Raw genomic sequence first — 22,528 nt, 5'->3', positions numbered from 1 at the left:
ATCAATGTGACGAAAAGCAACTTAAAATTACCTTTGCCTCTCTTTCCCTAATCTGTGCTTTCTGTGAATTACAGCTATGGATCTTATTACTACAGATGCATCACTATTCCCATTATAAACCCAGTTTTTTCAGGGGATATTTTAATTCATCAACAAAAATTAATTCCATCCTACCAGGCAAAAATTTGGTTTGGCTCTTATAGGGCTCCAAAACTATTCTTTTGATCAGCTAGAAACAATTTTCTTTAGGAGAAAAAAAACCCCTAAGAATTGGTTTGTTTTTTAAAAGAAAATTTATAAACTATCCTGGATGCCTTTTTGGTGGATTTAAAAATAAATCCTTTAAAAACAAAAGAATTATAATTTGGAAAACAGCTATTCTGCATGGAAAATAATATTTTCACAATAGTCTTTATTAAACAGACCCACATTCTTATCACAGTAACATCTTCTTTAAGGCCTTAATGCACTGCATAAACACAACGCTACCTAATCTACTTAATAGATCACACAGCTAATGGGGCCATCAGGTGTGAATGGAAGCAGAGGCCTTGTCTACACTGCCACTTTACAGCATTGCAACTTTCTGGGGGGGTGTGTGTGTGTGAAACCTCCCCCCCCCTTAGCATTGCAAATTTCACACCTTAAAGTGGCAGTGTAGACAATGCACCAGCACTGGGAGCTACTCCCCTTGTGAAGGTGGATTTTTTTTATAGCGCTGGGAAGTGCCACAACTACACAACCACATTGCTAGTGAAGACATGACCACAGATATGACTGCTTTTGACAACAATTCACTTCAAATCAACACCCTGATTCTGAGTCACTGCTGTGCGATATATTTGCAGATAAGAAAATACCATGGATCTGAATACTTGCTAGATATTTCACTTTTTCTCTTTGCAATGCCCATCACTTTAAACACTGTATAGTACAATTCTGAAGAATGCATTAGTTAAGTGAGAGATAAAGATCCATTAGGTCATCTAGTGCAGTGGTTCTCAAACTTTTGTACTGGTGACACCTTTCACATACCAAACCCCAAGTGCAACCCCCCTTATAAATTTAAAACACTTTTTAAATATATTTAACACCATTATAAATGCTGGATGCAAAGCAGGGTTTGGAGTGGAAGCTGACAGCTTGTGACCCCCCATGTAATAACTTCATGACCCCCTGAGGGGTCCCAACCCCCAGTTTGAGAACCCCTGATCTAGTTCATTCCCCACCAATGTAGGATTGTCCTCTATGGTGTATTTATTAACCTGTGCTTTACCCAAATCAAGTTTCAATTGTCCCAAAGTGATTCAATTTCCTTTTTGTCACACCACTGCCTTTCCAGTGCAATATGGTGAAATACCTCTGACCATTATGTGGGGTTTAGACACAAGAAAGGCATTTTTTCTTTATTTCATGCCCTTAACATTATGACATTGAATTAACAGTCAGGAAACTGAATAACCCAGAGCCAATTTAACTGGGATTTAGGGTAAATGTGCTTTCAAAATAAAACTTTGGGCTTATCTACACTGAGAAGCTGGACTGCTTCAACTATACCCCACAGTTGAAACAGTACAACACTCCCCCCCCCCCATTTCTGTGGATGCAATTATACCAGTATAGCTACTCCCCTACAGAATGGGAGACTAGCTATACCAGCAGCAAAGAATCCTGTGGCACCTTATAGACTAACAGACGTTTTGCAGCATGAGCTTTCGTGGGTGAATACCCACTTCTTCGGATGCAAGAAGTGGGTATTGCATCCGACGAAGTGGGTATTCACCCACGAAAGCTTCATGCTGCAAAACGTCTGTTAGTCTATAAGGTGCCACAGGATTCTTTGCTGCTTCTACAGAACCAGACTAACACGGCTACCCCTCTGATACTAGCTATACCAGTACATGCAACTCTATTAGTTTAACTGCATCCCTGCTACTGGATGTGGGAGAGAGCTACAGGGGACTAAAGCAACTTAACAACCCTGTAACTGCACCTAAGGGTTGTGCCTGTACTACCATGTTAGTAAAGACAAAAACCCCACACCGCTAACCAAACCAGTGGGACCCACACGGCCGGGGGGGGGGGGGGGTGAGTAGCGCGATCTCCCCCTCCACCCCAGGGACACCTAGCCCAGGTTTCCAGGGTCGCTCTCGGCTCGCGGTGGGGCCGGCTCTGGCTGCCGGGGGCGGGGCAGACGATGGGGGGCAGGGGCTGGGCCCCGCGAGGGGTGCCGAGCGGGTCTAACCTGCCCGCTGGGGCAGTCAGTCCGTCTGACCGCGGCGTGGGGTGAGGTCTGTCGGTCGGTCGGTCCGTCTGTCCGCTGAAGGGGAGGGTCGGTCTGTCGGTCGCTCTGGCTGGGGGAGGGTCTCTCTCTCTCTCCCCCCGCGGGGCGGGGGTGAGGGTCGGTCGGTCTGTCTCTGCCTGGGGGAGGGTCTGTCTGTCTGTCTCCCTGCGGGGGGGGCAGGGGGTGAGGGTCGGTCGGTCGCTCTGCCTGGGGGAGGGTCGGTCTGTCTGTCTCCCCGCGGGGCGGGGGTGAGGGTCGGTCTGTCGGTCTCTCTGGCTGGGGGAGGGTCTGTCGGTCTCCCCGCGGGGGGGCAGGGGGTGAGGGTCTCTCTGTCTCCCCGCGGGGGAGGGGGAGGGTCGCTCTGTCTGTCACTCTGCCTGGGGGAGGGTCGGTCTGTCTCCCCGCGGGGGGGGGGTGAGGGTCGGTCTGTCAGTTGCTCTGCCTGGGGGAGGGTCTGTCTGTCTCCCCGCGGGGGGGTGAGGGTCGGTCTGTCTGTCACTCTGCCTGGGGGAGGGTCTGTCTGTCTCCCCGCGGGGGGGTGAGGGTCGCTCTGTCTGTCACTCTGCCTGGGGGAGGGTCTGTCTGTCTCCCCGCGGGGGGGTGAGGGTCGCTCTGTCACTCTGCCAGGGGGAGGGTCTGTCTGTCTCCCCGCGGGGGGGTGAGGGTCGGTCTGTCTGTCACTCTGCCTGGGGGAGGGTCTGTCTGTCTCCCCGCGGGGGGGTGAGGGTCGGTCTGTCTGTCACTCTGCCAGGGGGAGGGTCTGTCTGTCTCCCCGCGGGGGGGTGAGGGTCGCTCTGTCTCCCCGCGGGGGGGGGTGAGCACCGGTAAGCCCGCGCGGCCAGGCAGTAACGGCGGCAGCGCGCTTGGGACCCCGACCACCCTCCCCGCGCCGCCACTTACTGCGGCGCCGCCTCCTCCCTCGCACGCGGACCAGGCTGCGCGCCGCCCGCGCGTGACCCGGACACACATGGCGTTGGGCAGGGGCGGGGACACAGGCCGCAGAGCGCGGGAAGGGGCGGAGCTTGTGGAGACTCCACCGGCGGAGGGGCTGGGCAGCCCCGCCTCCGAGGGTGCCCCGCCCCTGCTTACTGTGCTGCTGCTCGGCGCCGCCCGCGCTGAAAACAGAGCAGTGGTGGCGTTCGCCCGCCCACGTGGGCCTTGGTAGGGCCGCCCAGCTCCTCCGTCCTCGCGCTTCATGGTGTCCCTGCTGAGGGGAAAGCCGCCCCTCCTCCCCTTCACATATAGCCCGGACACCTGGGTTCTCTTCCTGCCCCAGCCACAGGCTGTGAGGGGGCCGCAGTGACCCCACTGGCTTGGTGGCTCTGGCTAAGGAAGTCCCACGACTGGGGATTTCTCTGGGTTCAGGGCACGTTCCTGAAGACACTGCAAAGGCTCCCATTGTCCTCAGGGGCTGAGGCCCTTGTGGCCTAGCCCAGCATCAGGACAGGGCCAGAGCTTGGCCTGTTTCAGCCCCAGGGGTGGTTCCTTAAGGGAAGAAGCGGAAGTCACAAATTCAAATCCTGGATCCACCTTCCCCTGACACCAATCCTCCTTCCTTCCTTCCCAGGGGTGCTGTGGAGCTGTCTGTAATGTAATGTAATGCAGGCAGGCATGAAAAGTATCATTATTAGTCCATTAAAAATAAACTACATTTAAAAAATATGGTTACAAAGTGAAGCACTCAAAAGTCAGGAAAGGGGAAAGTTAAAGTTGCCTGTGTAACCTTAACTCTGCCCTCTTGTGTACGTGTTATGTTCTTTTTTTTTTTCTAGCCATAGATACACCTTGTGACATCCGGAAGTAATTGATACCACCATGCACATTGTAGATATGGCCACATACTATTTTATAATTATATTGCAGGGTCAGGCCCTTGGAAGTAGATGCCACATAAGAGCTAGAAATATGAGGTGGGCTTGTAAGGAAATAAAAGCAAACATACAGCAAGAAAAAGCAACTGTGGGGAAGAGAGAATGAAAGACTACAGACTGAGGGTCAAGCAAATAGAATGGGAGATTAAGATTTAAATTAATTTGAAAGATTATAGGAATTTTTTGAAAACTGAAAAATGTATTAAGGGGAGGGAAACCTTCAGAAAGAATGGATAAACAGAGTATCATTCACATAAGAAACTTCCACTCACATAAGTTGTCCCACAGAAATCAACAGGTGAAGGTGAATAAGATTATATATGTGAATGGCTCTTTGCAAGGACAGATCCTGACTAATCAATCCATAGATCAGAAATACAAAGTTTAAAGAGAAAATAGGCAAAGAACCTCAAAGAAAACATTAAAAGCAGAAAAGTTGAGGCTAAAAGGCAAAGATATTCAACAACATTTGTTTTAAATAGCATAGAGTGTTATTGTGAAGGAGGGACACTGTCTTGGCTTTCAGTTCAAAATAATTATCCACATTTTTAAATGTTGATGTTTGAAGACCCCCATTGAAATGCATCATGAATCTCTTTCCTAAAGGGAAAAAAAAGAGGCTTATGTTTTTTTTACCTCTGCTGGTAGTGGCTTTAAATAGAAAGAAACACATTCTTCCAGGCTACAGAGAAATGCCCTTTTTCTTTAAAATATAAATACTCCACCTGCTGGAAAGCCAGAGCATATGAGCAAATAACATCACAGCATTACAAAACACCTGTGCAACTGGAAAGGCGATGGACCAGTAGTTAAATTGCTGTAATCTAGATAAAATATTGGTTCCCTGAAATAGTCACTCAGATTCACATGGTCATCTTCAGGCTTCTGGTTTGCAGAATCTCAGTCTACAAGAATGATGTAAGTGTTATTTAGATGGTTTTCCTGAGATCAGAATAGAGGAATTATAGAGGAAAATCACAATTGTTCATCCCTAGTACCTTCAGAAACCAGTTAGAAACAAAAGATTTTGACTTCTCCTGTCTTAATGCCCTTGGGGCTCCCCACTAGTTAAACATTCCTTAATCTGAGTTTGTTTCCAAGTCATTTATTTAGTTTCTCTGGACTTTATAGTCCATAGTAGTTTCAATTATAAAAACATTTTGACCATCAATAGATAGTTTAGTAGCTTTATTTCTTCTTGTGGCCTTTTACAGTCTTTATTCGTTTTATTTCCCCAGAGAAGATCTGGAACCCTGAATCACACTGTTCTTCTATGTAATGTTTTTTGATTTTTTTAAAATAAATCTAATATCACGTATTAAATATATTTTAGCACTAGACACAGGAAGGATGGATCATGTCTTTTATTGGCTTTGGGATCATGTTTTCAAATTTCAAATGATTTTTTTAAAAGTGGAATTTAAACAAAATCAAGGAAGTATGTGTAATGTACTTCCTAGTGTGTCTAGGTAGATAGAATGACAGACTTGTTCAAGAGTGTTTGTGTGTGTGTGTGTGTGTGTGCATGCGCATGTGCACACGTGGATTGAATGCATGAAAGAGAGAGAAAGATCATGTTCTGTTTTAGCTGTTATCTGCTCAAGGATATAAGCCTTAATATTACTACACATAACAAAAAGACCCTGGTCATGACCTAATCTGTGAACTCCAGGTGCCAGTTCTGTTCCAGGGAGATTTCCTGCTGGCATGGGGCTAATGGAAAAGTGGAGAGGCGTGTCAGGGCATGGCAAGGAGTTATAGGGGGCAGTTGGCATTGCACTCTGGCTGTGGCCAGCTCCACAGGAAGTTATGGCAGCACAATGTAAATTAGAGCTGCCCCTGGAGCTGCTCTAGCTAACAACTCCAGAAATTCAGAGGGCGCAAAGGTAGCATACATCAGCCTTTGCATCCCTGTGACCTCCTCTCAATTTTTACTGCAATCCAGAATCAGGGTTAAATTCACTTTTTAGCCCAAGTGATAGGGTCCTATTTTTTTTGAAGCAGGAGGCCATGAGTTTGCTGTTTGCTGCTTAAAACTGTAACCCACTCTCCAGATACATTACATGTCCCCTTCTATGCCTAATCCAAAGAGAATGTGAGTCTGTTACAGAGCCTGGCTCTTTAGCTCAAGCTTCAGTAACTCATGCAGTTAGCTATTTCAGTGCCCAGCATCCACCAAGATGGTAGCTGTAATACCACCTGGAAGTCTGTGTGCCAGAAAACAAAATTGACTAAGAAGGTGTCATTCTTACCATTATTTTCAGAGTAGAATCAAGATTTAGATACAATTAAATAGTTAATTCTAGTTCAGCAATAAAAAGCCCCAGTTAGCCCTTTACAAGCATTTGGATACTCCGTTTTTCAGTGTGCAGGATGACCACATTATTTCTCCAAGCTCTCCCTCTATGATGTGATACCTTGAACAGGTACACCTATTATCCAAGAGTCAGGGCGGGTGCAAGGATGTTTTGCACCCTAGGTGAAACTTCCACCTTGCATCCCCCCCCCCGAGCCCTGTGGCAGCTCTCTGCCCCCCCTCCGCCCTAAGGCCCCCCCCATGGCAGCTCCACACACCCCCTCCTCCCTGAGGTGCCCCCCCGTGGCAGCTCCCCCCAGCCCGGGGAGCCATGCGGCAGTTCCCTGCCCCAGCTCACCTCTGCTCCGCCTCCTCCCCGAGCACGCCATCGCTGCTCCACTTCTCCCGCCTCCCAGGCTTGCGGCACCAATCAGCTGTTTGGCGCCGCAAGCCTGGGAGGGAGAGAAGCAGAGTGGGGTGGTGTGCTCAGGGGAGGAGGCGGAAGCAGAGGTGAGCTGGGGCGGGGAGTTCCCCTGTATGCCCCCCCCCACACACACACACTTGCTGCAGGCGGCCCTCCCCGTGCCCCCCCTGCCCCAGGTCCCTCCACCTAAATGCCAATGACGACTGGGGCAGCCGAAGATCCGGTCGCCATTGAAGGACCCAAAATGCCGCCCCCCAAATGCTAGCACCCTAGGCGACCGCCTAGGTTGCCTAATGGGTTGCACCGGCCCTGCCAAGAGTAAAATAGTTATAGAAGTTTAGCAAAATGCGTGCCCAGTTTCCATGTTACATAATTTGGCATCATTTACAGGACTGCATAATGAAAAGCCAGCTGGATCTTATGCTAATGTTAGAATATAACTTTCTCACTAATACAAAACATTTCATTTTATTATGTTTAAACTGGAGGAAAATGTAAACTAAAACATTACAGAGAGAGCAATTTTTGGCTTTTAAATATTTTTCTGATGTAGAGACCAAATCTCTCATTGCTCAAAAGCCACATCTTAATGGAAATATGAAGAAATCATCTTCTATGTCATCAGATTCCTCTAAACTGGCAGACTCATGTGGATGTGATTATAGGGCAGATTTTTCTTTATGGCTATAATCTATTGTAATGCAGTTTATACTGGTCAGATTCCCATGCTAAAGCTATTCAGTTTATGAAGGCTTCTTGATCCTAAGTATTTCCAATAATAATAGAATCATTGCTGATATTTAATGACTGTTTTGTAACATGTCCATAACTCTTTTCTATCTTTGATTGTCTTCCATGCCTTTTGCAGTCCTAACCCAAAGCCTTCAAGAATTTTTTTAAATCTCAATTATCATAAGTGGGCAATGATATTACAGACATTGGGCCAAACTAAACCCTGATGAATCTAAAGCACTTGTCTACGTAGGAAGGTACCACATGGCAAAACAGGATATGAATCTACAGTGCACTAGCTTGCCATGTGGCAATATCTTGTGTGGACACTGTTACAGTGCTCTATAAGTTCTGCCGTGCGCTTTGACTAACCGCCATTTCAAACAGCAGTATGCCAAAGTGCACTACAAAACTTTTAGTGTGCTGTAGCAATGTCTACATGGGATGTTACTGCCTGGCAAGCTAGTGCACTGTAAATTCATACTGTGGCTTGTCATGCACCAATTCACCATGTAAACAATCCCTTAGAAGTCAATGGAGCTGCACTTTGGATGAATTTAACTTTTTAAATCGTTATTGTCCCTCCTCACATTTCTTATTTGTATTAACTGTTCCAAGCCCAGTGGTTAAAACATTGATATTGTTCCCTACCAATGTCTACGGGTTTAGGGAAATTAAACAGATGTTAGCATGATATGTACATGATTCATAGACAGCTAATTATATTCGATTATATATCCCCACCATCTGAAACTGGGATTGTAATCATGGCAAAGTGTACGTGTGTGGGGAGGATGCTGGGATTGTGGATGTGGCAACTGGGGAGAGGAATGTTGGGATTGTGAGGATAAAAAGAAAGAAATATTTCATTAAGGAAGGGGATTGGGACTCAGGAAATCTGTGTTTAATTCCTGACTCATCTACTGACTTCCTGTGTGACGTTGGATAAGTCACTTTGGGCCTGATTAATAGAGGTTCCGAGCACCCACAACTCCAGTCAAAGTCCAGGGACACTTCAGATACTTTAGCACCTCTAAAAATCAGGGGTGAAATCGTGGCTTCATTGAAATCAATGAGGCTTGAATTTCACACTCTGTGCCTCAATTCCCTATCTGTAAAATAGGGATAATAATACTTCCCTACTTCACAGGGGCTCTGATTGTAGGGCACTCATATACTTTTTTTTTTTTTAACCAACTAATTACGAGGGACAACAAATGTCATATACTAAGACAAGGGGAGCCATAAATATTCCTACGTAGATAGTGGAGTGGGAAAAGGGGAATTCTGGGATTGTGGGTGTGGATGTGGCCACTGGACAATGCTTAAACGTTCATGTGGAAAATGAGGCTGAAGAGCATAGTACCACCATTTCCTCCCAGGTAGCACCAGTAGGGAGATGAAGTAGGTTTGCATTTTACCCCTGGTGATTCACAGGCATGTGCAGTTTACCATCTAAAGAGCTGTTTAATCATCAGAGGGGGCCCCAAAGAGCCTCCAAAACATGAGACATATTTACAATACCAAAGTGTGTAACAAGGTAATTTTTAAGTAATAATATAGTTGTCAAAACAGTCCAGTTAAAGCTACAGTATAAGAAGTTTCACTTATTTGAGCTGGCTACAACCACAGATATAGATCTAAACCATCTGTCTGAGTGGCCTGTCTCTGTAACTGCTGCAATATATTATCAGGACTTGACATGAATGCCAATTCATCACACAGCCAAAAAAATAAAAAAAAGAGCTGCATGCAATGGAGAACTATGGACAGAATATAATGGATTTAAAGGCAAAGTAATGTAACTCTGCATAAAATCCCTACCTACTGCTTTCCTGAGCTGAATTTGCTTGAGTGTATCATCTTATGGTACTTTAAGCAGTTCATATCCCTACAATGGCTTGATTTAAAGTAAACGAGAGTGAGCAGAAAGGTGAGTGGCACAGCACAAGGTATTGCAAAAGTGAAGGGGGAAAATATCCCTGTAAAAATCCCCTACATGTTTTGCAAACTGCATAATTTGCAATGGCCCATGGCTCTCCTACATACAGGTTAGATATAAACAGCAGATGGTGTAAAACGGAGCCAGGCAAATGTCAGAGCTTTTGTTATTGATACCTCTTCCTGTTATAGAGAATGAGTGTGTAATTCTTTTATAGGACAGCATATAACTGCTGAAAAAAGCACACATATGTTTGTGCTTGTGGTTCTTCTGTGCTTTTTCATTTACTATTGCTATTTTCTCCTGCTATGAAGTCATTTATATTTTGGCATCTGCTCTGAACCTAAGTTAAATTAAGTTTTCAGTAGTAAATGTAGGTAGATTTTATCATACAGTTCTAATAAAAGAAGTGCTGTGTCGTTCTTTTCAGTTCAGTAAACTCTTTCCAGGAATATTAGACTTAAGTACATTGTGGGATACTGACAATCTCAAAGAAGATAACTTAAATCACACAGGACCTGATCCTGCAGAACTGCAAATGTCTTCCATAAGGTGTTTGAATACCAAGGTGAGAAGCATGGCACATAAGCCCAGCTGACTAATTTCATATGAATGAAACAGGACCAGGTTCCTTAATGATTATTTTCTTTATTTAAAAAAAATGCTTGAATTCTTTTTAATTTTGTATCTTAAACTCCTATTACCCAGCAACATTCAATCTCCTAATTGGAATCTCTATAGCAATCTTAAGGGAGTAGTTACTAATAGGAAACAGGTACCAGTGTCAAACTTGTACATTATCAGATATACATGTACAATCCTGACTTGAATCTCTTTAAATTCACCGGGGTCTTCTTCCTGTACATAGAGCTGCCATGGGCAATCTCCCAGGTACTTGGACAAATCTTTTAAAAGTCTTTTGCTACTGTTTATTATTAATTGTTATTTGTATTATGGTGACCATCCTTAGATACCAGTCAAGATCAGAGATCCACTGTGCTAAGGCATGGTGCAAACATGTAATGGTCAGTTCTTTTATTTATAAAATGTAAACTTGGGTCCTAAACTACCTGACACTGACCTTTTAATAATCCTTTCTGACTATCTTTAGATAATTATCTTTTTCCTAATTGCACCTGTGTACTCAGTGTGGGGGAAAAAAATGTATCTGCAACATTGATGCATAGATATATAGATGTATAGATCATTAAAAATGCATTAAAATATTTTTTAGAAAGACCCAGCGTCAAACATGCTGGGAAAATTATGCATTTGTTAATTAACAAGACAAGAAAACTAAATAACAGCTGGAACAGTACAAACAGGATGGAGAGCTGCCCTGACAGGATATCAATGGATTCCCTGGGTCGCATAAAGCTGGTGTAGCTTCCTTGGTGTGGGGGATCAGGGATGTGACAGAAAGCAGGAGGGGATCAGTTTGGAGCACATTAGGCTCCAGTAATCTCTTGTCAGTGCAGCAATCCTCTGAGGGAGCATTCTTGCCAACACAGTGCACAGCAGCCCTTGGCTTGGTCTCCAGTCCGTATTAGGATCAGGGGAACAGAAACGTAGCTTTCTGGTTCCTACACTGAGCATATTTCATCTGGCCCTAGAGATCTGGCCCAATCTATTTAACTAAGAAAAGAGTTGTAACTTCGAGTCAAGCAAAAGAAATGCAGCTAACAGAATATCCAAAGGAGATTCTCCAAAATGACTCCTGCCAGATTCTTTATCAGGTCTCACATTTTCAGCAGAGTGACTGACAATGTTCTTTTCTCAATGTTTATTCTTTACGTGTGAAGATCCAACTCCTGCCATTCTTACTCCTCATTTTGGCAGGATTTGATCCTAAAGGCAAAGCCGATTTTAAAAGCATAGGGTATTGTAACATATGGAACTGAATATCTAATCATCTCACTCTTTTGCACTGGATGCATCATGTACAATGCCCTGGTTCCTTCACTACCTGTGAGTCTGGTATAAGAAAAAACACACTGTGGAGTGCAGGCGTTATTTCAGAAAACAGAAACAACTTGGCTTATTTATTTATCTGGGGCCTATCCTTTACTCACATGAGCAGTGCTGTGATTTCAGTGGGGTTTCTGCAAAAGTGTTGCAGGGCTAGCCCTTGGTTTAAAAGCCTGCCATTGAGACAGTCTCCTGAGAAACACATTTAGTTTTCCTGAGGGCATCAGGAGCCATCAGCCATACTTCAGTACTACACAAATAACTTAAAGATACTCAATGAAACCATGAGACAACACTGAGCAGACACCATTCCAGTTTGTTTCAGAATTAAATGTGTCTTAAGGTACGTCTCCACTGCAATAAAAGACCTGGGGCTGGCCTGGGTCAGCTGACTCAGGGTATGTCTACACTACCCGCCGGATTGGCAGGTAGTGATTGATCTATTGGGGATTGATTTATCGCATCTAGTGTAGACGTGATAAAATCGATCCCCGATCACTCTGCCGTCGACTCCGGAACCCCACCGCGCCGAGAGGCGGAAGCGGAGTCGACGGGGGAGCGGCAGCGGTCGACTCGCCGCCGTCCTCTAGCCAGGTAAATCAACCTAAGATACACCGACTTCAGCTACGCTATTCGTGTAGCTGAAGTTGCGTATCTCAGGTCGACTCCACCCCCCTCCAGTGTAGACCTAGCCTCAGGCTCAGCAAGTCTATAAAACAGCAGTGCAGCCATTCAAACTCAGGCTGGAGCTGGGCTCTGGGACCCCTTGAGTGGGGAAGGTCTCAGAGCCGGGGCTCCAGCCTGAGCCCCAACATCTACATTGCAGTTTTGAAGCCCCACAGCCGGAGCCCCTTGAGCTCAAGTCAGCTGACCTGGGCCAGCTGTGGCTCTTCTGCAGATCTTGTATCAAGCACACACCCTTAAAGAGAGAACTTGGGGGCCCTATTTCCCTAGAACAGCTATGTTACTCCAGAGATTTGTGACTATAATGCCTCCATCCTTTGGGTAGTTAAATTCTAGCACAAAGGGATAATATTAATACTTGCATTTCTATAAAACCTTCCATCCCAGGATCACAAATCAATTTACAAACCTCACTGAGCTTGATTCCCTAATCTGTAAGATAGGTCAACACTGTCATCGCCATTGATCTTGTACTGGTGGGTGAAATAACCTGCCCTCAGTCATAGCAAGGCAAGTGCAAAGCACAAGAAAAGTAAGTGGATTCCTGCATTCCTGCACTCCCATGAAAATTTCACAACTCACCACCCCTCATAATCTACCTCTGGCAAGTGGGATGTGAATGGTGTGTGTGATAAGGTGCGGATGTGTGTTGAGGTGCATAGTAGATAGCATCTCAGTGCCTGATTTCCCAATCTGGCAGTACAGATGGAAGAAATGTATTTGAGGGACTGATATATCCCCATCCACTGCTTCTCCTCCATACCCTACATACACACTCACATAACCATGGCACTTTTAGGACCTGCCAGTCATAAGTTTAGCCCTGTGTAATACAGTAACTCAGTGGTAGAACCCAGGAATCCTGATTCTCAGTTCCTGTTCTCACCACCAAACTGGACTTTTACACTGATTGCATCCCTGACCAAAGGGTCTCTAACTGTGAATTATGTGTGAAACTCCTCTTGGCAGTGGGACAGTGCTCTAATGAAGCAGTTAGTCTGTACGGAATTAGAATTCCACAGTTGTGTGTCATAGGACCTATACTCCTAATTGCTACCGGGGATTCTTTTTGAGCTCAAAGGGCAGGGGCCTGTGTTTTGGAGCAAGAGGACTGGAATCCTGTCCCTGCTGCCACCATGAAGTTCTGCGTGGCCAGGACATGCCGTTTAGGGTACGTCTACGCTGCAGGTCGGAGTGTAATTTCTGGCTTGGGTAGACATACTTACGCTACTTTTGTCAAGCTAGCACTGTACCAATAGTACTGGGTACACGGGCAGCAGCACCAGCTAGCCGCCCGGGTGTATACCCAAGGGGTTGGCAGCTCAGTGCCCCAGCAGCACTGCTATTTCCAGCATGCTAGCACCATGCGAGTGAGAACAGGTATGACTCCCCCGGATGGAAATGACAGCTGCTGCTGCAGCGGAGACGTACCCTTAAAGGACAGCTGTGAACTCCTAGAGGGCTGTGGGTTTATTTCAGTATTAGCATCCCTGTTTTACGGATGGGGGGACCCGGACGGGAGGCACAGAAAGGGGAAGGCCCCAACCCCAGCAGCGCCCCAGACCCAGAACTCCCAATGGGGGCTGGCACCGAGCACTTACAAGAGCCATCCCTGGGTGACCCCCACCCCCAGACAAAGCACCCGGTGGCACAGGGCGTGGGAACAGAGCCCGATCCCTGCTCCCCCGTTGCCTGCTCTGACCACTAGATCCCTCTGCCTTCCTCGAGCCCCAGCGCCTAGTCCCCTGCCCTAACCATCAGCCCAGACTGCCCCCGCCCAGCAAGGCAGCCTGTGGCTAGTACCGCGGCGCGGGGGGTAGCTCGGGAGAGCCGCTATTCCACACAGTACGGTAGGGGCGAGCTCCGCCCCGGCTCCCCCTCTCCTCCCCCGGCGCGGGAGCCGCCAGCGCCGCAGCCAGGCGAGCCGGGCTGGCGCACGGTGCCTTGCGCTGCGCCCCGGCCAGCGCGCGGGATGCGGAGCCCCCGCGAGGCGTTCCCCGGGGACTGAGCCGCCCGCCGCACCATGAAACTCTACTGCAAGGTGGCGGCCGTCCTGCTGTGCCTGGGCGCCCTGCTGCTGCTCTATCTCTTCGTGGGCAGCGCGGAGGAGCCGCCGCCGCCGCTGCTGCGCGGGGCCGGAGACACCCGCTGGCTGCCCGTTTCCTCCGGCCCCGGGGGCCGCGCCCACCCGCTCTTTGCACATCTCCAACCCGTCCGGGCAGCGCCGGAGGAGGAGGGGGCGGCGGCGGCAGCTCAGATTCCCAAGCGAGAGCCACGTCTCAGCAGAAACCCCGGCAAGCGAAGTCTTGCGAGAGGGAAGTTTGCAAACGTTCGGTAAATGCTGCGGCTGCTTTTGTTTTATTTTCCCCTGGCTTGGCGGCCACAATAGGGGGCTGGGGGAGGAGGGAAATTTCCGGGGTAAGTTTGCAGCGAGGGTTGGTCCGGGATCTAGAGATCCACTGGCTCGGGAGAGATCCTCGTTTTGCGGCTCGGGTGGCAGCTGTTTGGATCGGAGCTTCCTGGGCTGGAAGCGGGAGCCTTCCTCTGTCCACAATGTCTTGGCAGTGGAGCAGCAGCCCCAGCAATGCATTCTGCGGGCTGTTCGGTGCCCCGGGTCAGTTTCGGTGTTAGGCTCCTCATGGGTCTAGTCGTGGCAAAACTACACCACAATGCACTTTCCTGGGGAAGGACTTTCAGTTTCCTTTCACTACCTTTAATCCCTCTGGTTTGAGTCGCACACTGACCCTTTCCTTTGCTTTTTAATTCCTCCTCAAATAGCCCAGTTTTTTCAGTCTTGAGTTTGGCAACTACATCACGCTCTCTCCCGCTCAGGTTGCAAGGCCACGGATTAGTTGCATTGCATGCAATAATTGTAAGCGAATAAACTGCTTCGCCTGTCTTTTAATCGACTTTTCCTTAAAACACCAGTATCTGAGACCCCCTGGAAACGTTTGGAGGTGTCATGCAACGGTTCTGTTTCTAACCCTGTAGAGAAGAATTCCCATTTCTGTACAGGTAACAGATGTGTGTGGCTCACCTTTGGGAGAAAGCAGCCTTTATAAGCAAAACCATTCTGACTGGTTTTGTGGTTCTTTTGAAGTATAAGGCTGATTATTTTTTTTTTAAAGATGTGTAATTTGGTAGTGATAGATTATCAATAGGTGAGACATTTCTGTCAACCTCAAAGGCTAAACTTGTGCTTATTTTGTATTGAAACTGAGTGAAAACAAAATGAAATCAGATGAAAGGTGAATATTTATGTGGCATTAATAACGTTCTAATGTATTTTATAGAATGATTTGGAATTAAATAGTTAAGAGGACAATGAATACATCTTGTTATACATTAGTGTGGTTAGGAAAACTTGGCTAAATGATGTTTGAATTAATGTGATCTAACTTTTAAAATCTTTTGCAACTGGAGTATTTTTTTTAAAAGTTACTATGATTATGAATCAGAAAAGTAAAAATATTTGCACTGTTTTTTTCTGAGGGTAGCCTACTCTTTTTCTTCTCTGCATTTTAGCTGTATTATGGTGAATGTGACTAAACTATCAAATTAACTTTGTATGTCTGTGATTCATGATTTCACGGAGATGTTCCGAATGAAAGACTGTCCCGTTTTATAAGGTCTTATTCTTTAAGCTATAAAAGCAGTTGGTTTCTTACCAACAGTTGGTTTCTTCAAGCAGTTGTATCATATTGAGTGCAAGTGGTGTTTACTGTGACTGGATCATGAACAGAATTCAAATTGATATATTAAAGCAGGATTATTTACATTAGCAACTGTACCTCCTGGAGTCATTTTTCTTTGGAGCATATCTCTTAGATTATCATGGACAACACTAAAAGAATGAAGAGTGAAAGTAGCCAAATCTTCTGAAGAGGGTAAACAACCCTCTCATTTTAATGAATAAGAATCATCTCATGTTCTAAAAATTTGACATTATCTGGGCTTTATTTATGTATTGAATTTTCAAGTACTTTTTACAAGGTCTGCACAAGGAAACATTGTTAATCAGGAGCACTTCCAAAAAAAAAAAAAAAAAGTAAAGATGCTGCCTTTAAACACTGCATTTTCTTCTTCTTTCATTAAATGTCTGGGTTCTTAGGGCGTGATCCTGCACCACTGAGGTTAATTGGAGCCGTGTCACTGAACTCATTGGGAGCAGGAGCAGATAGGGTCCAATTCTGATTGCACTAGCCATTCCATTGTTTTTTCTGAGACAACTGCCAGAGAGTATTACTCAGTTAAAGTCCGGGTATAATTTGCAAAGTATGTAAAAATTATATCATGGCTAGGAAAAAAAAAATTCTTATTTCTCTAAGTAGTTAGAAGACCAGTGGCAGACCCAGATTTAGGGTAGACCAGCAGTTCTCAAATTGTGGGTTGGGACCTCTAAGTGGGTCGCGACCTTCTTTTAATGGGGTTGCCAGGGCTGGCTTAGACTTGCTGAGGCCTGAGGCCTGGGGCTGAGGCCTAAGCCTTACTATGCAGGGCGGAAACTGAAACCTGAGGGCTTCAGCCAGAGCAGCGGGGCTCAGGTTACAGGCCCCCTGCCTGGGGCTGAGGCTCTTGGGCTTTGACCCCATCTGCCCCACCTGGGGTGGTGGGGCTCAGTCTTTGGCTTTGGACCTCCGCAGAGCGATGGGGCTTGGGGCAGGCTCGGGCTTCGGTCCCCCCTCCTGGGGTCGTGTAATAATTTTTGTTGGCAGAAGGGGATCGCGGTGCAATGAAGTTTGAGAACCCCTGGGCTAGACTTCTCTCTCACTAGCCTGCTGATGGCCAGACGTGTAGCAGAGATGATCTGCTTGGTTTCTAGGGACCTAATTCAAAGCTTATTGAAATCAACAGCAAGTCTCTAATTTCGAAGGGCTGGAATCAGGCCCTGGAGAAATAGGCCGTGATTCAGTAAATTCCTTATGCCTATGTCTAATTTTAGGCATGTGAGTAGTCCCATGTGTCTAGCTGGGGCTTATGTATGCTTACAGGTAAGACACAAGTTTAAGTAACTTGATGAATCAGGGCCTTAGGTCATTTGGTCACTGCCATACTCTACATGGGCAAACAAAGGTGGTTTTATTTTTTCAACTGAGTTGAGCTAACCTGGTTGAAACCCCAGTCCCATAATTCCTTTAACATATCTGTAATGAGGACATCATTTCACATCTTTAAAACCATTTGACCTGTAAGTAGGTAGGCTGCAATATGACCAGACCTCCTAGGTATGCTCAAATGATCTTAAAGAAATGAAACTGTCTACATGGGCGTTAAGGGGAGAGAGGGGGAATTAATCGAGTTAACTCAGTTGAGTTAGTGTAGCTTGATTGGAGAAAAATGCACCTTTTTTGCTCATTTAGACAGGGCATTACAGTGTCAATAATAGGAAAAAAGATTGTTTTTAAAACGTAATAGCTAATGTGTTTTAAAATCTTAGTGTAGACAGAATAAATGGTAATTTTAATGTTAGCTACTACCACTTGCTCTGTCTACATTATTATATTAAAACATGTTAGCTGTTTTAAAAAGATACCATTTTTCCTAGCATGGACAGGGTTTTAGAAGGTGAGGCCTTCACTGAGCCCATATATTCACCTGCTGAAGTTCCAAGGACAGCACTGAACATCCCCACTTGTTCTGTTTTGGTTAATTATGGGTTTTGGATTATTTTTTGCAGGCTTCTCTTAAAGCTCAGCATTGCTTGCAAAGTTCTGTTGTGCTTTTAAAGTTGTTCTCTATTTCATCAGTTGGCTGAGAGCCTGATCTTGTGAAACCTTACACTTGTGAGTAATGAGTCTCATAACTTTTTCAGTGGGATTACTGATGTGAATGAGTGTTAGCAGGTTCTGGCCCCAGGTATGCAAAAGGTTGTCTCACCTCTAAGGAAGAAAAAACAAACAAACTAGGATCTATAGTTAGTCAAAGTGGCAAGATTTGGGAAGTGGGACTGCAAAATCTTAAAAAGATTCTTGTCAACATGTTTAGGCCTCCCAAAAGTGTTTCCTTTAAAGAAAGAGCATCTTACTAGATCACACCTTTCTCTATATAGTATAATAGTTTTACTTTTTAAAAGAACCTTTGATTGGATCTTCATCAACCCAAACCAGCAAAAGTTTAAAAAAATAATAATTAAAAAAAAAAAAACTACTTGTGGGAATTTTTAATTTTTATTTTACTGTTTTTTCCCTATTTCCCAAATTTAGAAAAATGTTAAAATTTCAACAACTTTTTGATTGTCAAAAAATTGCAATCATTTTTAATGTATAGCTGGTTGGAAAAAATGATCATATTTTTAATTCAGAAAATTTTGAGCATCTCTAGTATATTTTTTTAAGTGTCATTGAATGTGTTTTTACTTTATCTATTCCTTTACCACAGCCATTGTTTCAGTGTTGACTCACCGGAAAGAAGCTTATTTAATGAATCACCAGTCCCTGTAAGGCTTCCCTTTTTGGGTCAACTCTGCCTAAATTTAACCCTATTTATTTTGTGAGATATGATGAGATCATAACATGAGGCTTTTAAAAAGTATTACATAGCATCCTATAGGAATGCTGCATGGAATTTGCCTTCCTCTAAGAAAATTTGCAGGCTTGAATAGATTAGCAGGTTGCGTAAGGAGGCAAAGATGCGTTGGTCTTGTATGGATCTGGATTGGTTCTGGATAGGTGATGGTCTGATTATGTTCAAGCCTCTGGCTATGACAAATGAGAAAATTAGATTTAATCTAAACCCCCGGAAAGGAAAGTGTACTGTTGTTCTTGGGAGCTCAGTTTCTTGCCACTATCTCTGCTCCGCCCAAGGAGACCATGAATACAAACAGTGTTAAAGCCAACTGCGTAGGGGTTGGTGATGCTGTATCCTTGAGGGGCCTAATGCTGATAGCATTAATATACCCTATTGGATGCTAACAGAGCTGGCTTAAACTTTTCTATGACAGATGCTGAATGTTTATGATATGCTTTGCAAGTGCTTGTCAAGGCTTTATGTAGTACTTATTTTAAGTAGTACTGCTTAATATTAAAGGTATCTGTACTTGGACTAGTATGTAATGAGGCTGCTGATGGCATATTAGAATCTGTCTTACATGGATACTGTATGGAAGTCTCTGTTCTGAATTAATCCTTATCTGTCTGTTTCTTTTCTCCTGTCTTTCCTCCTGCTCCCCGCTCTGCCTAAATCCACCTACGCAAACTAGGTTTATTTATTGGGATTAGTAAAAGGAGATCAAGATAGCAGAAACCTCCCATTTTATGTAATCGCTTTGGTTGACTGTTTTAAAACCCCTCAAATGTCATCTACTTTAGACCCATGTGATTCTAATATTTTAAGATTAAATATTCCAATAATTTAAAAATGGAAAGAAAATGATAAAATCCATGTGTGTAACAGTTATTAAAAACAAGTAACTACTTCAGTGACCAATCCATCAGATTATCAATGAGTGAACACATATATGCAAACGGAGGAAGAGTTTGCTGCTAATAATCTAGTGCTTTATAGCATCAGAGTCCTTTGCAAAATGCTAATTAATCTCCACGAGACTCCTGTGAGGCTGGTAGCTATTTTTATAATCCCCATTTTACAGATGAGGAAACAAAGTCCTAAAGACTTTCTGAAAGCCTCATAGGGACAGTATGCCTCTCCATAACGAAAATCTTTTAATATTTTAAACTGTTGACTTCATAAGATCAGTATTTGTTTCTTTTGCTTTACCAACTGCTTATGTCTCACTTAAACAAATGCTAGAGCCTTTATGAAGGTTACCACACTATTTGACAAATATGCATTTTTTTGTTAAAGCATTTTTTTTGAGGCATTTAATTTGCACCAATCATCTTATTGACGGATGTAGCAGTTTCCAACCAAAGTGTCAGAAAACTGTCTGCTTCCAAATGTAGTTGTGCCAATTAATGGTTAAACACTAACCAAACATAACCAATTAGAGAAGGCTTTATATATTAGCTGGATTCACTAAGTATGGTCTCTGTACAAGACCGCGGCCCAGATTCAAAGTAGACCTCTCTTGTCCCAAAATAACAACTCTGTTAAGTGAGCTAACAGTGTATCTTTCCTCCTCCTTTTTGGAAGCTCAGCGTGTAATACTAGCTAAGTGTGTTGTGTCCATCACTAGTGGTTTTTCTACACAGAGGATAAGATCCTACTGGTGCTAACAGCTAATGAATTTTTTTCTTTAGCTTAAGTGGTGGAGACCTGTGCTTTTTGTGCTGAATGTCTCAGGTTCTGTGCCTGATCCTTAGCCGAGGTAAATGGCTGTACCTGTGTTGAAGTTAATGAAGCTACATCAGTTTACCCACGTTGAGGATCTGGCTCTCTCTCTCTCTTCACAACCCATAGTGACATGTAAGAGCTGATCCAGTCTACCTCTTGCTAACCTGATACTCAAGCAAAGGTAACCATTTAGTGTGATCCCCTATCTAGACAAGGGACTTGTGGTATGCGCATGTGCTGTATGTTACTTCTGCCCAGACTGAAACTGAGGGTATGTCTACACTACGGGATTATTACGATTTTACAGAAACCGGTTTTTAAAACAGATTGTATAAAGTCGAGTGCACGCGGCCACACTAAGCATGTTAATTCGGCGGTGTGCGTCCATGTAGCGAGGCTAGCGTTGATTTCTGGAGCGTTGCACTGTGGGTAGCTATCCTGTAGCTATCCCATAGTTCCCGCAGTCTCCCCCGCCCATTGGAATTCTGGGTTGAGATCCCAATGCAAAAACAGTGTCGCGGGTGATTCTGGGTAAATGTCGTCACTCAATCCTTCCTCCGTGAAAGCAACGGCAGACAGTTATCTCGCACCCTTTTTCACCTGGATTGCCCTGGCAGATGCCATAGCATGGCAACCATGGAGCCTGTTTTGCCTTTTGTCACTGTCACCGTATGTGTAGTGGATGCTGCTGACAGAGGCGGTACTGCAGTGCTACACAGCAGCATTCATTTGCCTTTGCAAGGTAGCAGAGACGATTACCATCCCTATTGCACCGTCTGCCATTGTAAATTGGTGATGAGATGATGGTTATCAATCATTTTGCACCGTTTGCATTTGGAAATTGGCGATGACGGTTATCAATCCTTTTGTACCATCTGCTGCTGTCATGGGTGCTCCTGGCTGGCCTCGCTGAGGTCGGCCGGGGGCGCATGGATGAAAATGGGAATGACTCCCTGGGTCATTCCCTTCTTTATGTTTTGTCTAAAAATAGAGTCAATCCTGCCTGGAATATGGGGCAAGTGTACTAGAGAACCAGAGAGCACAGCCGCTCCATGTCAGACCCCCAGAGATCTCGCAGAAATGGTGAGCTGCGTGCCATTCTAGGGGGTGCCCCTGCAACAACCCCACCCATTGCTTCCCTCCTCCCCCAACCCTCCTGGGCTACTGTGGCAGTGTCCCCCCATTTGTGTGATGAAGTAATAAAGAATGCAGGAATAAGAAACACTGACATTTAGTGAGATAAAATGAGGGGGAGGAAGCCTCCAGCTGCTATGATAGTCCAGGCAGGACAGAATCTTTTCTTTAGACATGAAAGGTGGGGGGCTGATGGAGCTCAGCCTCCAGCTGCTATGATGAGGACGGTTGCCAATCCTTTTGTTCCATCTGCCGGGAATGACTGGGAGTCATTCCTATTTTTACCCAGGCGCCCCTGGCCAACCTCACCGAGGCCAGCCAGGAGCACTCACGGGCTGATGATGACGATGGATAGCAGTCATATTGTACCGTCTGCCACCGGGAAGGGGATGCTGGTGTTCAGCGCTGCAGCACCCTGTCTACCAGCAGCATGCAGTAGACATAGGGTAACATTGAAAAAAGGCGAGAAACGATTTTTCCCCTTTTCTTTTGGGGGGAGGAGAAGGGTGTAAATTGACGACATACACCCTGAAACACCCGGGAAAATGTTTTTGACCCTTCAGGCATTGGGAGCTCAGCCAAGAATGCAAATGCTTTTCGGAGACTGCGGGGACTGTGGGATAGCTGGAGTCCTCAGTACCCCCTCCCTCCCTCCCTCCCTCCCTACATGAGCGTCCATTTAATTCTTTGGCTTTCCGTTACGCTTCTCATGCAGCACTGTGCTGAGTCCCTGCTGTGGCCTCTGTCTATCATAGCCTGGAGATTTTTTCAAATGCTTTGTCATTTCGTCTTCTGTAACGGAGCTCTGATAGAACAGATTTGTCTCCCCATACAGCGATCAGATCCAGTATCTCCCGTACGGTTCATGCTGGAGCTCTTTTTGGATTTGGGACTGCATCGCCACCCGTGCTGATCAGAGCTCCACGCTGGGCAAACAGGAAATGAAATTCAAAAGTTCGCG

The 22,528-nt window shown here is 45.3% G+C and overlaps 2 protein-coding genes across 10 annotated transcripts in view; one reads left to right on the top strand and one right to left on the bottom strand.

Annotated features, from left to right (window-relative positions):
• The window catches only part of SHQ1 (SHQ1, H/ACA ribonucleoprotein assembly factor), a 106,859-nt gene extending 103,469 nt beyond the window's left edge, over window positions 1–3,390 (bottom strand). For 4 of the 5 annotated variants that reach the window (XR_005583217.1, XM_039483044.1, XM_039483047.1 and 1 more), the window contains exon 1: window positions 3,185–3,316. Coding sequence is in view for 3 of the 5 variants with exons in the window: in XM_039483044.1 (XP_039338978.1) it covers window positions 3,185–3,253 (69 nt within the window). In the remaining 2 variants the exon portion in view is untranslated. Of the gene's footprint in view, window positions 1–3,184; window positions 3,317–3,373 lie in introns of those variants that run through there. The other variant, XM_039483045.1, reaches the window with a different exon arrangement.
• A 9,909-nt stretch (window positions 3,391–13,299) lies between these two features.
• The window catches only part of GXYLT2 (glucoside xylosyltransferase 2), a 32,631-nt gene continuing 23,402 nt past the window's right edge, over window positions 13,300–22,528 (top strand). For 3 of the 5 annotated variants that reach the window (XM_039482666.1, XM_039482665.1, XM_039482664.1), the window contains exon 1: window positions 14,222–14,535. In XM_039482666.1, the coding sequence (XP_039338600.1) occupies window positions 14,225–14,535 (311 nt within the window). In that variant the 5' untranslated portion in view covers window positions 14,222–14,224. Of the gene's footprint in view, window positions 13,373–14,221; window positions 14,536–15,197; window positions 15,217–22,528 lie in introns of those variants that run through there. The other 2 variants (XM_039482667.1, XM_039482668.1) reach the window with 2 other exon arrangements.

This window comes from Mauremys reevesii, linkage group 7 (genome assembly GCF_016161935.1).
Source record: "Mauremys reevesii isolate NIE-2019 linkage group 7, ASM1616193v1, whole genome shotgun sequence".
NCBI classification, from domain to species: Eukaryota; Metazoa; Chordata; order Testudines; family Geoemydidae; genus Mauremys; species Mauremys reevesii.
This window is presented reverse-complemented; position numbering and strand designations above follow the sequence as displayed.